Consider the following 15,782-nt stretch of genomic DNA (forward strand, 5'->3'; position numbering starts at 1 on the left):
TGTGGCTCGTTTTGGTGAGCCTCAGGGCGTAGTCGACTGCAAAAAAAAAAAAAAAAAAAGAGAGCCACTGCCACGGCAGTCAAACATTAACAGGATGCGTTTCCTGAAAGGAAAAAACTATGAAGACTTCTAAAGTTGTCCCTCCTCCCCTTGGAGGGCCCCCTCCCCACGCCTCCTCCCTCCCCTCGCAGCTGCCCCAGCAGGGCTGCCGGGAGCTCCAGCGCCTCGGGGAGCCTGGGGAGCACAGCAGAGCTCCTCGGGAAAAGGAGAGAAGGAAATCCCAGCTTCAGCCCTCGGGGCATCAGCTCTGCGGAAGCGGATCGAGGAGAGGGATTTTGAAATACCTTTTACTAGAAGCAAAACATGATTGGGGTTCGCTGCTGGACAGCGCGACGGAAGCTCTGCGGGGGTGCGCTGATGTCCGCGTCCTCTCTGCACCATAGGAGGGACCGTGGCAGATAAATAAGTATAAAATCTCGAGACTCTCAACCCGGTAACAGCCCAATCTGGGGGTGTCTGCAAAGGCAGAGGGCAAGTGTTGGGGTGTGAGTGAGGTTGAGAGTCAGCGCATGGCGAGCCCAAGGCCCGGCGTGCTGGGCGCCGTGAGGGCTCCGCAGAGCCTCGAGGGAGGCTGCCCGCCCCGCTCGGTGCCCAGGCCGTGGAGGCCCTGCTGCCGTGTGGGATCGCCCTGCTCACAGCCCGCTACGGACTGCACTGCCACAGGGCGGGTGGCTTCTCTGATAAACCCGTTAACGAGAGTTCTGAGGGTATTCCAAACTGTTCTTGAACTTGGATGTTTCCAGAGCGGTCTTGCCCAGACTGGCACTCCCGATGGCTGTTCCCATCGGCTGCCTCGGCAGCACCGGGAGGAGGACGGGGATTCTGGTGGGCACTGCCCTGCAGCCGGGTGGTACTGCCTGGGGTTATGCCGCTCCTGAGCTGAGCCTGGCACAGTGTTCAGGCTTCACAAAACACCGCACGAGTGTAGCATTGCCTTGTACACACTGCACTGAAGGCACCGCCTCCACTCAGCTCTGAGACCTGGCACGGACCTGCCTTGCCGGGCACCGCCACACCTGAGGGGCTGGCACAGGATTTCACATCAGTAATCAGTACATTAGATTACAAACTGATTTAATTTTATAGTGGCTCCATCTTACCAATACAAGAGGCTTTGCCCCTAACCAACTGATCTGCCCTGACCCAATACACAGAAAGAAACTGGTCTGAAATTTTTTGCAAGGCAACATTTTCTTTTCAAGACTTGTTGGTGAGAGAAGGGGGGGAAATTCCAATAAAGCTGATATGCTCCTATAAATAGTTTTCAGGTACTGAAGTTGAATGTACTAGCCTGGCTATGAACTCAGTCCTCCTCTGTGTGCTGTGATAGTTTTTAATCTTTTAAACAAATTAAATACTTTGAGCATCTTCATCCCTTGAGAGCACTGTAGCACCTTTGGTTTCTCTTTTTCCCTGTGATTGATCATGTTTCTGGACATTTCTGGTTTTAGAACTTCCAGTATAAGCACACCAGTGTTCGCCATTCTTCAAATAAATTTCCTACCAGCAATGACTGTTTTTGCATATTTTAAAACCCTTGGATTACTTGTTGTTATTATTATTCTGTGTTTATTTTGAGCCAGGCATTCAGCAGCAAGGCAGATGATGTTTACATGTAGATAATGCCAGGAGAGATTTACCTTCAGGGAAATGTCACACACCTGCTTCTGCCTCCCCCCATTTGATTTTTGTGATTTGATGACATCTGAGTATGTATTTTCAGGGGGGTCCAAGCTTCCTTCTCATGTAACAATAAAAACAATAGCAATTATATTTTACAAAGGCTGAACAAATCGGTCTAGTCATAGAATCATAAAGGTTGGAAAAGATCAAGTCCAACCACAAACCCATGTCCCCAAATGCTACATCCACACAGCTTTTAAATCATTCCAGGGATGGTGACTCCACCACTGCCCTGGGCAGCTGTGCCAGTGCCCAACCACTCTTTCCATGAAGAAATTTTCCCTAAAATCCAATTTAAATAGTATGGGAATCCTGATCCTTAATAAAAAACTGCCTTAGTGAATGCTTCATTGCTGGCAAACAGGCAGCAGGATGTGCATTTCGCAGCACTCACAGCATTCTGTGGGGCACAGGGGTTTGTGTCATACAACCCACATGGAGCAATCTCTTGGTGTTGGTTTGATGAGGGTAAGCTTGGAACAAAGCTGTGTATTCAGTGGGATATTATAGATCCATTCTGTGAAGCTGCTTTATCAAAATGATATGTTTCATCCAGGGAAGAGTTTTCAGGAGTAGCCTCATCAGCTTTCAGTGTTTGGATCATACATGAAAAATGCCTGACTTTTCTTAGAGTAGCTCATATAATATCATTAACACTATCAAGAGTCTCATTGAACTGTTACAACTTTTCATGTATTACTTGAATTCCTTGTCTTTTAGCCCCACGAAAAGTTATTACCAGGATCCCATAAAAGCATTTTATTTTAAAAGCATCAAACCTAATTTAGCTACATCAGCTAAAACCTCATTTTCTCAAGACCTTAGAGTTTTCCAGTCTAGTGGAAGACATCCCTGCCCATGGCAGGGGTTTGGAAAAAGATGGTTTTTAATGTCCCTTCCTACCCAAATTATTCTGTGGTTCTGTGATTATTTAGAATATAACATTATAGGATGCAATAATAATTTGTTATATATAATGTGTATGTTATAGGGTCCAGTTCAACAAAGTGAGACCCAAATTGAAAAGAGATTTTTTTTTTTATCCTGATCAATGTTCATATTCCAAATATAGCCCATTAAATAGAGGGAGAAAAGGTTTTTCAGTGAGATGCTTCAGACATAAAAATTTCCAGCCCTTCTAAATAATATTCCATTTTTTCTTTAAACTTCAGTGCTTTAGGCAATGAAAAATATATGGGAACAGAAGGGTTTGTGAGGACTGTGGATGTTCCACAGAAAAACAGATGTGAAAGGTCAGATACAAAGCAAGGAAACTTTCATCAAATATGTGGTAAGGTTTGTGTCCACTCTTAAGAGGCATCAGCATTTGCTTCCCCAGTGCCTGGTGCTGTGGATGTGGCCTGGAGCCTGGAGCACAGGGGGCAGCAGGGTGTCCCTCCCTGGTGGGAGCCTGGGGCTCCCAGGCTGCTCAGGATGCCTTCCCATGGCTCTGCTCCTACTGCTGCTGGGCCTGGGCTTCATTACATTTCCAGCTTCAGCTGATGAAGTACAGATGTGAGAGGCTTTCCAGGGGGGTGAAAAGAGGAGGAGGGGAAGAACAGGAAATTCCTGGAGTCACAGTTGGGGGCAGGGAAAAATATTACTTGGCATTTTTATATGGACAGCAGGCCTGGAAAGTAGAGTTGCTGCCTTTTAGGGATGCATGGAGAGATTCAGCTTTCTTCCTACACTGGCAGCTGTTGGGAGAGAAACTGTGGTTTTCCCTGGGATTTGAGTGAACCTGTTCTGCACCTCCTGTTTTTTGTTCCTTCACCAGACCCACATCCATCTGCCCACATTTCTGAGGGGCAGCATAACTTGCCCTGGTGCTGGAGGTGTGTGCCTGCCAGGGAGGTTGTGCATCTCGTGGCTGAGGTTGATATTCATGAAATGGAGAGAGAAATGGAAGTGGATTGTGGGTGCTGCCAGGATTCCCTCCCCTTTCCTCTCCATGTACCTCATCTGAGCACTGTCCCTCTTGTGAAGGATGTGTCTACTGGAAAGAACCAGTGTCTGCTGCAGGTCCATGGGGACCATGGCTGTTGTTCTTGCCTGTGCAGCTGCTAAGCAAACCGAGTGGGGTGTGGGAACTGCTCTGGGCAGAGCAAGGCTGGATTCCTTGGGTTAAACGCTCCTTCAGGTGTTTCGGCAGGGTGGAAGCAGGAGAAGGAATGGTCAGAGGGAGTCAGTGGTCTCACCTGCCATGGGTTCTTGTGCTGCTGAGCTGCTCTGATCATGTCTCTCAGAATCTTAGAATCATGGAATGGTTTGAGTTGAAAAAGACCTTAAGGATCATCTAGCACCAACCCTCTGCCATGGGCAGGGACACCTTTCTTTGCTGTCCCTCTCATCTCTTGCTGTGGTCTCTGTGCTGGGTGAGTCCATGCAAGATGTGCTCTGCTGTGAACAGTCCCAAATTCAGTGTCTTTGGTGCAGTTTGAGCCTGGTGTGCTTACCCCCTGCCCAGCCAGGGTGGGAGAAGGCAGTGTCTGCTGGAATAAATCCAACTGCAGAGCACATTGACTGCAGATGTTTCTCCCTCTGTGTTTGTTGCTGCCCGCAACATATCCATGGCTCAAGACTCTCAGGTTCATTTTGCAAATGGTTTGGAGTGTAGGAGAAAGAGGTGGGATGGCAGAACTCGAGCTCCTCAGGGCAGAGGTACCTGGGTGCCTGCGTGGCCCACAGGCAGGTGTGGGGGGCAAGAGCTCCCAAAGAGGAGTCCTATGGGCAGGAGCTCCTGCTGAATTTTGACATTGGCAGGAGATGTTGCCATCCAGGAAAGCATAAAACAGCTGAGAGATGATGAGCAACATCTCCTAAATCCTGCTATGACTCTCTGCACGCTGTTATCTTCTAACTTTGTACTTTAAAATACACTGTGTAGTCTGTTTCCTCTCAAAAGTTTCCACTCCCTGTACTCTAAATAAGAATCTCATCCGCTCGCCTGTTTGAGCCCATGAACTCTCATCTTCCTGCATGGAGGGAGTTGAGAGCTGTCAGAGCTCTGAAAAAGAAAGACTTTGATTTCCTTTCAGAAACTCACTGTTAGTCAGCTTGACAAAGCCCAGCACAGATGTGTGTTCCTTCACCCCAAGCCAACTGGCTGTTGGTAGCTTCTTCTGGCCCACTGCAGAGCTTGGGGAATGCACTTCTCCTCAAGTCTTGTGAAGAACAGCTGTGCCCAGGCACAGCCTCAAGCAGCTTTTCGTAAGGACAGAATTCAGATGGCTGTGTCGGTCAAAGCCAGGTGACCATAACTAACATCATGTTGATGTGTCAATGTTGTTTAAAGGTGTTTTTCCAACTTTTCCCAATTCCAGATAGAGATAGTGTCTGGAATAAAGGAGAAAACTGTTCCAACTTTTCAGAAATTAGGAATGTTACATCTGATGACACAAGGCAGCATTTTTGTATTGAGTGGTATTGGGTTCTGTCAGGCCCTTCCAGGTCTGAAATGACCATGCTTTATTTTAATATTCCTTTTGGCTCCTTGGCTGGGGAGCTTGGACATGTGGGAGAAGAGCATGAGGAGGCTATGCTTGAATAGCGCTCAGTTGTAAGAAAGGCGGCACTCACACATGCATTTTTGCTTTTCTAAACCAGAAACACTTTTGATCTTTCTGAAATTTGTCCCTGATTTAACATTTTCATTCCTTTTTTATTTTTTCAGTACCATTTGTCTCAGTGAAGTCTGTACTAATATTGATTAATACCCAAAACCTTCATATGAGTTGCACTGCAAGTAAAAGATGCTCTAATTATTAACTAAATTACGCAAAGAATTTTTCCTGTGCCTTTTCTTAGTGTATGAGCACATCATGGTTCACCTGTTCCACTGCTTCTCAGTTAGTCACTTTCTCCTGTGTATGCAGGGCTTTCTCACAGCCACTGGAAGCAGAAAAACATTTTAATCATAGGAAAACTGGAAGGGAATTTGTTGGCAGGTCATAAAGTGTCATTCTATTCTATTATTTTCTTCTTTTTTCCTTGCTTTTAGAATTTAGATCTTTACTTTGTGCTGTGTTGGTGCCTGAGAACTGCACAGACTGTACCACTGCTGAGGGTGACATTGAAAAAAACCCTTATTTTGAATGCTCGTGGGTTTTATTAGTCAAACATACTGCATGAAATTTTGAAGAGTCTCAAAAGTGAATAGAATCTGTGAAAATATTTGCTTGTCCCACTCTGTGATGGTCAATTCTGTTGTGCTCCTTTGGCTAAGCAGTTCTGCCAACCATTCCAGCTGGGAGCATGGTCCTCAGCCCATCCTGCTTTACCTGGGCAGGGGACTTTGCAGTGTTGACTCCAAGCTCATAGCCCTGAGTTCTTGTTCTGAGCATTACAAAGCTTTTCTTTTTGTCTGTTTTATGCAAGTTTTAAATTAGAACATGGTTGTTAGGTAATTTTTTCTACACATCATTCCCTATAACTGGGTACAACAATTGTACTCCCAGTAGTTGTTCAGTATTTAAACTACTCCAGACTGCAACAGGAGATTTCCAGTGTAGGTTAAGACTTTTTTTGTAATTTAAATTTTGATTTCTGAACATCAGTGTGGGAGTTGTGACTGTCTATAGGTTGCAGCTACAGCAGATGGGCACATGATGTATGTTTATATACATGCAAACATGCACTGGTTTGGGTTGGAAGGGACCTTAAAGACCATCTAGTTCTACCCACCCCTGCTTTGGGCAGGGATGCCCACTATTCCCAGGTTGCTCAAGTCCTGTCCAACCTGGCCTTGAACACTTCCAGGGATGGGGCAGCCACAGCTGCTCTGGGCAACCTGTGCCAGGGCCTCCCCACCCTCATAGGAAAGAATTTCTTCCAATCTGAATCACCCCTTTTGCCATTTAAAGCCATTTCCCCTTGTCCTGTCCCTCCAGGCCCTCATCCCACCTCCCTCTCCAGCTCTCCTGGAGCTCCTTCAGGCACTGGAAGATGCTCTTAAGTTCTCCTCAGAGCCTTCTCTTCTCCAGGCTGAACATCCCCAACTCTCTCAGCCTGTCTCCAGAGTAGATGTGTAATTGCTGTTGTTTAGACATTGGTGTAAATCAAAGTCCACAATATTTCCTTAAGGTTGGGGTCATTTAGCTCAAGAAGTGACCTTTGTGTGTGAGCCTGCTTCTGTTCCTCTTTGATCTTGACACAGCTGCTGGAGTCTCTGTTACAGTCACCCCATTCCCAAGGTACTGATGGTTTCCCCTTTCACGCTCTCCCTCCTCACACCTCACTTGCCTTCCAGGTGACACAATAACTGCTCTCCTTTTCTCTCCTGTTTCCTGCAGTGAGGCTGTCTGGGAGAACATGGCTCGCATGTGTGTGAAGACTCAGAGGCTCGATGTTGCCAAAGTTTGCCTGGGGCACATGGGCCATGCCAGAGGAGCCAAGGCACTGCGGGAGGCTGAGCAAGAGCCAGAGCAGAAGGCCAGGGTGGCTGTGCTGGCCATCCAGCTGGGCATGCTGGTAAATCCCACAGCCAAGCTGTGAATGGTTTCTATCAGACTCTGAAAAATCACTCAGTGAAAGAAACTGCTGACTAAAGGAAACATATTTTAAAGATTGTTTTATGTGTGAAATATTTAACAAAAATCTGCTTTCTTGGGGCATAAGCCTCTTGCAAGCTAGGTTTCACAGGATTTAAAAAAGGCTGTATTTTATTATAGTTAAAATGTTTCAACAAACATGTTTTAAGCTCTGATATGGAGCTCTGATATTTAAGTTCTGATATGGAACGCAAGTTCCAATTTGAACTTACTTGTTTCTAGAGTGAAAGGCTAGAGCTGTGTGGTGTCACAGAGTGAGGGCTGACCTGAGGTTGTTGAAGGAGTTTAGGGAAAATAGACTTTTCCTGTAGGGCTGGAGAGCTCTGGTCAGTCACATTCATTGCCTGTACTGTCCCAGGGATGCCTAGTCACCCAGATTTCTATCCTGATTTCTCACCGTGTGAGCAGGAACTTGGCTGGATCCAGCTCAGACAGAGGCCAAGATCTGTTGGTTCCACCATCTGGAGCCCAACCTGGCAGCAGATACACCCCAAAATGGACCTTGTGTCTCATGTCTGTCTTCATTCCCCTTGACTGCCAATAAAACTGAGATCTAAGCTGAATTTGAGACCAGCATTGTCATATGGATTGAAAATTGACTGGTGTTGGTTAGAGAGGAATTAGTATTCGACTAATGTAATACCTTTAGCAATGATCCATAAGAAAGCCAGAAATTTTTCATTTGGGAACCGTAAGAGATCCAGACATATGATCTGTTAGAGGGAAAAACTGGAAAAGAATTTATGAAATAACCCACAGTCTATAGGAAATACTGAATTAGATAAAAAATAGCAAGGTGCTATGACAGCAAAAATCAGTTTGGGGCCATGTTTGAGGAGATGCCAAATCTTGGGGCCTGGATTTGGTAACTCCTCTCTGTGTATTCAGGGCAGCTACAGCTGGAATGATGACCTCCAGCCTTTAAGTATCTCATTACAGAAAAAATAGTTGATGAACTGGAAAAGCTTCAGACAAAACCAATGCAAATTTCTCAGCTCTTAGAAAGATTTCACAGAAAAGGAAGTCTTGAAAATGGTCAAATAATTAGAATTTGGCTTGAAAAGGTATTCAGTAATCTATAGTTACTTAATGAGTATGAAAGAGAGAAAGAGACAGTAACTATTCTGAGTTAAAGGTAAGGAAAAAAGGAAAATTTAAACTAAATGTTTGTAAAGGCTTCCTGACAGAGAAAACTATGAGGCTGAAAAGTGTCAGCACTGCTTCTCTTGGATATTTAGATCTGTTTGGAAAGGTGGAAGGGAACTGCAGCAAAACAAACGCAGTTCTACTGCTTTTTTCCATCTTGTACAGAGTCTTAGGGCAGGCATCTTCCTTTTCCACTTTCTGTGCTTTTTTAAATTTGAAACAATAAGAGACAAAAATTTTTCTGTCTTGGACAGATAATCTTAATTTACTAAATATAGTGTTCAGCTGGACAGCAGTTGGGTGGAGCAGGAAAGTGCTCCTTCCACAGGAGTTAGAACCTCTCAGAGAATAAAAATAATAGTTCCAAATTTGCCCGCCCTTGCGTCAGCACCGGCAAAACCCTCCTGTTCTAATTCTGCAATAAATTACCAACATTTATTCCCAGGAATGGAGCTCAGTTGTCCACAAACAGCATTGCTACCTCTGAGATCTGCTAGGAGGCCACAGGGGTTCCCTGGCTTGCAACACCTTAATTCTCAAACCCTGAGTGCCAGGATCCTCTCCTGAGCCCCACCCCTGGGTGGGCAGCATGATCAGTGGCTGTACCCCCACCTAAGCATGTCTCCATTTTTGGTGATTCACACTCCTGATGACAGCATTTGATCATTGATGACTTGCTTGTGTCACTCCCCTCCCTCTCAGGCAATCCTGTACAATAAATGTCAGGATCTGAATGCTTTCCTGATTTTTACATAACCATCCTGTTTCCCAATAACATGCTATCCTAGGCCATGTATATTTAGTTGGTTAAACCCTCTGACTGATGGATTGTTGCTTTAATTGCATTGCAATGCCCTGCACTAATAAACTGCTCCGAGAAGCGCCCGGTGTGACTGACACGCAGCGTGGTCGGGGCTGACGGCATTTTGGGTGTTCCTCTCCCCCAGGAGGACGCAGAGCGGCTGTACAAGGATTGCAGACGCTATGACCTCTTGAACAAGTTCTACCAGGCCTCCAACCAGTGGCAGAAAGCCATCGAGACGGCCGAGGCTCACGACCGGGTTCACCTGCGCACCACCCACTACAACTACGCCAAGCACCTGGAGGCGACCGGGCAGCAGAGCCTGGCACTCACCCAGTAAGCAGCAGCTGGGTGTAAGCTGGGGGGGCTGGAAGCCTCTTTCTCCTGTGAAGATGGGTGAAGGAGGATGTTTGATCATGACCAGTAAAAATTAATTAAAGTCTTTTCCTGTTTATGGTGCTTTCTATCTCATAGAGTGAAAGCATTCCCAGTGAAACCTCCCAGCACCCTCCCATGCAAATAATGTGTAGTGTCTTAAAAAGTCAAGTGTCTGTCTGGGCCAGCAGTGAAAACCCACTCATATCCAGTCCTATGTTTGTCTCTGGAAGACCACTGCCATCTTTTCCTTCTTTTTCCATGAAAAAACCAATTATTTGCTTTTCCCGAGAGTCCCAGACACAAATGCTGGAGCAGAATTGAGTTTGATTTGGTTGCTTCTGGTGGCTGATCCTCTCCTGTGACTGCCAAGTCCCACGACAAGTTAGGGGAAGAGTATTTTTGATGTCTTGTATTTCTTGTTTGAGATCTTGTTTTTATATGAGTTTTCCAACATGAAAAGTTCTCATCATCATCATCATCATCATCATCATCATCATCATCATCCAATAAGGTCAATTCTGTTCAGAATCACAGCAGAACTCTGCTGTGCTCAGGCAGACCCACTGCTGGCCACGGTGTGCAGTGGGGTTAGGAGACGTGGGTGCTGGGGAAGGGCAGTGACCTCTCAGCAGTGGCAGAGGCTGATGCTGCAGTGGGTACAATGTGGAGCCTGGGCCATTTGTGACCTGTCCAGACAGGTGTGCTTGATGCTTGGGGAACTTTCTGGAATACTTCTTTGGGCCATCACTGGCACTTTTAAAGTATTTTGTGTGTTGTGAAGATCACACCTCCCTGATTCCAAGTGCCTGGCAGTACCACTGAACTTTTAATTTTTGATGGTGCTGGTGGACTGCAACTGGTCGTACAGTGAACTTATACAGCTGAAGCAGTTGTTGCCAGTGTTGTCTGTTGTTTGGCTGGCAAACAAGATTAGATTAATAGAGAGCTAATAAAGAGGCTGTCATTTCACATCTAATATGCTCTTCTCTACAGCTATGAAAAGTCAGACACACACAGGTTTGAGGTACCTCGAATGCTCTCTGAAGACTTACAAGCACTGGAGAACTACATCAACAAGATGAAAGACAAGTCAGTGCTATGCTTGTTCCTTCTACACGGGCTGTCAGGTCTGACATGCAATTTGTGATGAGTGCAAGGATGACAGAGTGTGAATCTTCTCAGTCTCATTCAACCCCTGCCTTATCCACTATGACCCTCCAACAGCTTTTCAGGTTTATGCTGCACTTGCATAGTAACTGCCACATTGTTATCCAGGCTGACTTCTGGTATAGTGCAGATCTTGGGAGTGTCACACTTGGGTTGGGGTAAACCATGAACACACTAAGAAGTGTGTTAAGTCTTTAGTTCAAGCTCTCTAGCAATGACAAACAGAATCTGTCAGTTCTCATTGCTGCAGTTAATATTGTTGCTTTTCCAGGAGCCTGTGGAAGTGGTGGGCACAGTACTTGGAGAGCCAGTCAGACATGGAGTCCGCATTAAAATACTATGCGCTGGCTCAGGATTATTTTTCCCTAGTCCGTGTTCACTGCTTTCAAGGCAACATTGAGAAGGTAAGGCAGCCTGCTTCCACCTGCTTCCAGAGCTCTCAGTCCTGGGAGGAGCACGGACATGAAGTAAAGCTGTACAATTCCCTCTGCAGGCTGCTGAAATAGCAAATGAAACGGGGAATGGGGCAGCCTCCTATCACCTGGCACGCCAGTACGAGAGTCAGGAGGACATCAAGCAGGCCGTGCACTTCTACAGCCGGGCCCAGGCGTTCAACAACGCCATCCGCTTGTGCAAGGTACGCCGAGAGGCGCCGTGTGCCCGCACCAGCACAGCCTTCTGCCCTCTGGGAGTACAGGGTGTTTGTGCCTGTTGTGTCCCATGAGACACTGCCTGCTCTTGAACAGCCCATGATGAAGCTGCTCCTGGTTTCTGCTGACCTCTTCTACTAAAGGTGGATCAATAAAGCCTTGGTGGTTTGGAAATGTATTTTCTTAAACAACTCATCAGAAAATCCCTGAAAGAAATAATCATAATCAAAGCTGAAGATCACTTGGGTTGCAGAGGTTTTACACAGAAGGGGGTGAGAGTTTGGTACTATGGGACAGCATAAAGATACAGGCTTGTCAGAAGTTGGAATTACGAAATTTTTGTGTGCACACTCAGAGCCAAACCTTTGCTTCTGAACAGGCAAATAATTTAAATGATCAGCTGATGAACCTGGCTCTCCTGAGCTCACCAGAAGATATGATAGAGGCAGCCTGCTATTATGAGGAAAAGGGGGATCAAATGGACAGAGCTGTTATGCTATACCACAAGGTAAATGTTTTTTAGTAAAAATTCCCAAACTTAACTCTGAAGCAGTTCCTACAGCAGAGGAATTGTAAATCCGCTGTGGTGCTTACTATGTCCTGCTTATTTGTAATTTTTTCATGGTGAGTAATGCTTTATTAAGCCAGGGTGTCCTGTGAACTGGCTCTGTAGTGCTCATTCTAGTCTTTGAAGCCTCATTCCTAATTCTGCAGGCAGGACACTTCTCCAAAGCCCTGGAGCTGGCCTTCGCCACGCAGCAGTTCGGGGCCCTGCAGCTCATTGCTGAGGACCTGGATGAGAAATCCGACCCAGCCCTGCTCGCCCGCTGCTCCGGCTTCTTCATTGAACATGCTCAGTATGAGAAGGCAATGGAGCTGCTGCTCACAGCCAAGAAGGTGAGCTGAGCCCTCTGGTCCCCTCTGCACAGGTAGAGGAGCACAACAGGTGTGTACCTGCACACAGCCATTCACCTGTGCAGATAAACAGATACAAGAGACACTTGAAAAGTTTCAAGATTCCTCCTAAGCCAGTGATTTAGAGGCACTGGCAGCTCAGCCTTGCCAAAATTCTGGGCACCAGACCATTCTGTGCTCCCTCCTCTTTAACAAGCTCCTATGGCTGGCTTTCTTCTACACTTTGCAAGGGTACCATAGCCCTTTTCTGGACTACAAGCTTTTGTATAGCCTACTCAGAATTCGTTACTATATGGGAAGTACCAAAATATTTAACAAAATCTTTCAATTTATTTGTATTTGCTGGAAATGTTACTGTTGATCGTGCCTAACAAACCTGACTTGTATGTCTCTGAAAACCTCATGTTCAGAGTCAAAATGGCTGAATCTTTCATGGCACACTTGTGTGAGAGCACTGTTGTCATGGAAGAACAAACATGTTCTTCTTAGCAAACAAATGGGACAGTGTGTGCCTGAACAGGGACTGATGTTGACATGTAACTACAGCCCAGTTCCAGACAGAGCATCCTCAGATACTTGTGTTTCTAGCGGATTTCTGTAGGTTACTCCACAAGCAAATGTGAGGTATCATGGTAGTGTTTACAACATCTCATAATTCTCTTGCTCCCATCAGTACCACGAAGCTCTGCAGCTCTGCCTGGAGCAGAACCTAACCATCACCGAGGAGCTGGCTGAGAAGATGACAGTCTCCAAGGAATCCCAGGATCTCTCTGAGGAGTCCCGGAGAGAGCTGCTGGAGCAAATTGCTGACTGCTGCATGAGACAAGGCAACTACCACATTGCCACCAAGAAATACACACAAGCAGGAAACAAGTTAAAGGTCAGCCTGGAGAGCCTCAAAACGAGGGTGTTTTGAAAAGTAAACCTTGAAGCAGACTTCCTACAGTAGCTACCCAGATGAAACTTCTGAGCCATCTTGATGATGTTTTTGCATTCACAGTATTTTCCCTTTCTCCCTCTGTGCCACTCTTTCCCTTGCCAGGCTATGAGGGCATTACTGAAATCTGGAGATACTGAGAAAATTATCTTCTTTGCGGGAGTTTCCAGACAGAGAGAAATTTATATCATGGCAGCCAACTACCTGCAGTCACTGGATTGGCGCAAGGACGCAAAGATTATTGCGAATATCATCAGCTTCTACACCAAAGGAGGGGCCCTTGATCTCCTGGCAGGTTTCTATGATGCATGTGCTCAGGTACTGCCCTTTCTGTGACTGCTGAAGGTGTTTGGTTTATTGGCTCTGGAGCAAGACCATCTCCTCTCTCCTCTTGCAGGTAGAAATCGATGAGTATCAGAACTATGAAAAAGCCCACAGAGCACTGGCAGAAGCATACAAGTGCCTTTCCAAAGCAAAGGTCAGAAGCCCTGTGGAACAAGAAAGCAAACTTGGTCAACTGCAGAGCAGGATGAGTCTGATGAAGCGGTTCATCCATGCTCAGAGGTGAGCTGCAGCATGGATAGTACAGAAACTAAGTGACAGAAATATCATACCAGAATAGAAGTTGTAACAGCACCTGAAGTTTAATAAGTAATTTGCAGCTTGCTGCAAAAAAAAAAAAAAGCTGCTGATACATTTTTCTAGGAGGGAAATCAAAATGTGACTTTTAAAAGTGCATTTAAAATGTTGCATTAAAGATGGAAAGGTAACCTGAAAGAGAAGGATATAGACCAAGGAAGGTGTAGCCAGAAAGGTGACTATCATAAAATCATAGAATCACTGACTGCTTTGGGTAGGAAGGGACTTTAAAGACCATCTTGTTCCAAAAGCCTGTCATAGGCAGGAACACCTTCCACTACCCCATGTTCTTCTAAGCCACATCCAACCTGACCGTGAACATTTCCAGGGATGGGGCAGCCACAGCTGCTCTGGGCACCCTGTGCCAGGGCCTGCCCACCCTCCCAGGGAACAATTCCTTCCCAATATCCCATCTAACCCTGTCCTCTGGGAGTGGGAAGCCATTCCCCCTTGTCCTGTCCCTCAGGGCCCTTGTCCCAAGTCCCTCTCCAGCTATCCTGGAGCCCCTTTAAGCCCTGGAAGAGGCTCCGAGGTCTCCCTGGAGCCTTCTTTCCAGATCAACAGCCCCAGCTCTCCCCGCCTGGGTCCAGAGGGGCTCCAGCCCTTGGAACACCTTCATGGTCTCCTCTGGACTTGCTTCAGCAACTCCATATCCTGCCTGTGCTGGAACCCCAGTGCTGGGGGGAACTCTGCAGGCGGGGGTCTCATCTGAGCAGGGCAGGCATCCCTTGCTGCCCACACTGGCCAATCAGCCCCAGGACAAGGGGCATTTCTGGGTTTTGTTTTGGCTTCTGTCATGAAAACTTATGCAGTAAAAACCCTTCCCTGTCCTTGTCTGGATAAGCTGAATGCTCTCCTTGGGCTGTGACACTTCCTTTTCCCCTTTCCTAGAGTTTACCCTGAAGACCCTGAAGAAGCAGTCAGGCAGTGTGAGCTGCTCCTGGCTGAACAGGACTTTGACAATGCCGTCCGGCATGGCGATGTCCTGGGATTTTTGGTTCAGCATTATGCACAAGTGGAGGAATTCCATACAGTAAGTAAAGTCTTAATTCTTCTAACCTACAGAAGCCATATTGTCCACTGGTACAGCTTGGAGGAGCGTGGCTCTCACACAGGAAGATGCTCCATGGTAGGAGCCTAAATGTGCAGCAGGATGAGGCACAGCTCATGAACTTTACCTCTATTTTTCATTCTATGTGAGAAAAGGAAAGCTCACAGGACACAGAGGGTAAATGGTGGTAGAATCTTAACTATTCCCAGTAATTCAGTGAGAACAAAGGGTAAGTCTTGGTGCATGCCTGAGCAATGCCATCACACTGTGTTTGCTACCTGGCCAGAGAAAAAAACTGTAAAATGGCAGTTATTTGAGGGAACAGTGAATTGCTCCTTCATGGCAGATGTGCCAGACACCCCCTGAACAGGTCCAGTGCTCTGATGAAACATGAGGGTGTCAAGTGCGAGTTCTCCAGGTGTCCTGATGAACTTCACTTTTAATGTGCAAAGTACAAGAAATGGTTTGCTGGGGCCCCTGTAGCAGTGCTCTCTGTGACAGTGATCTCTGCATTCCTTTAGGCTTATCGCTACCTGGAAGAGATGCAGAAAAGAATTCCAGCCTCAAACCTGAGCTACTATGTGTCCCCACAGACCATGGAGGCTGTGCACCGAGGAGCTGGTGTTCCCATGAGCCAAGCCCAGGCCACAGCACACTCTGGCCATGGCAGCATGGACAACAGGGAGGAGGAAGAAGTGGCTGATGAAGTGGAAGAGCCCTGACAATGATCATTTACCAAATGCAAAGCTGACTTTATTATCAACTCATTTATTCCATCCTCATTAGGGGGGGCCAAATCAATCAC

General features: G+C 46.4%; 1 protein-coding gene across 2 annotated transcripts in view; it reads left to right on the forward strand.

The window, feature by feature from the left end:
- IFT140 (intraflagellar transport 140) overlaps window positions 1-15,775 on the forward strand; it is an 83,049-nt gene extending 67,274 nt beyond the window's left edge. For both annotated transcript variants that reach the window (XM_054271312.1, XM_054271314.1), the window contains 12 exons: window positions 7,035-7,212; window positions 9,386-9,576; window positions 10,612-10,707; window positions 11,057-11,189; window positions 11,279-11,422; window positions 11,815-11,943; window positions 12,150-12,332; window positions 13,024-13,230; window positions 13,393-13,605; window positions 13,685-13,851; window positions 14,818-14,959; window positions 15,499-15,775. In XM_054271312.1, coding sequence (XP_054127287.1) covers window positions 7,035-7,212; window positions 9,386-9,576; window positions 10,612-10,707; window positions 11,057-11,189; window positions 11,279-11,422; window positions 11,815-11,943; window positions 12,150-12,332; window positions 13,024-13,230; window positions 13,393-13,605; window positions 13,685-13,851; window positions 14,818-14,959; window positions 15,499-15,699 — 1,984 coding nt within the window. In that variant the 3' untranslated portion in view covers window positions 15,700-15,775. The remainder of the gene's footprint in view (window positions 1-7,034; window positions 7,213-9,385; window positions 9,577-10,611; window positions 10,708-11,056; window positions 11,190-11,278; window positions 11,423-11,814; window positions 11,944-12,149; window positions 12,333-13,023; window positions 13,231-13,392; window positions 13,606-13,684; window positions 13,852-14,817; window positions 14,960-15,498) is intronic.
- The last annotated feature ends 7 nt before the right edge of the window (window positions 15,776-15,782 follow it).

This window comes from Melozone crissalis, unplaced genomic scaffold, assembly GCF_028551555.1.
Source record: "Melozone crissalis strain CALT ecotype California unplaced genomic scaffold, PUWL_Pcris_2 ptg000012l_1, whole genome shotgun sequence".
NCBI classification, from domain to species: Eukaryota; Metazoa; Chordata; class Aves; order Passeriformes; family Passerellidae; genus Melozone; species Melozone crissalis.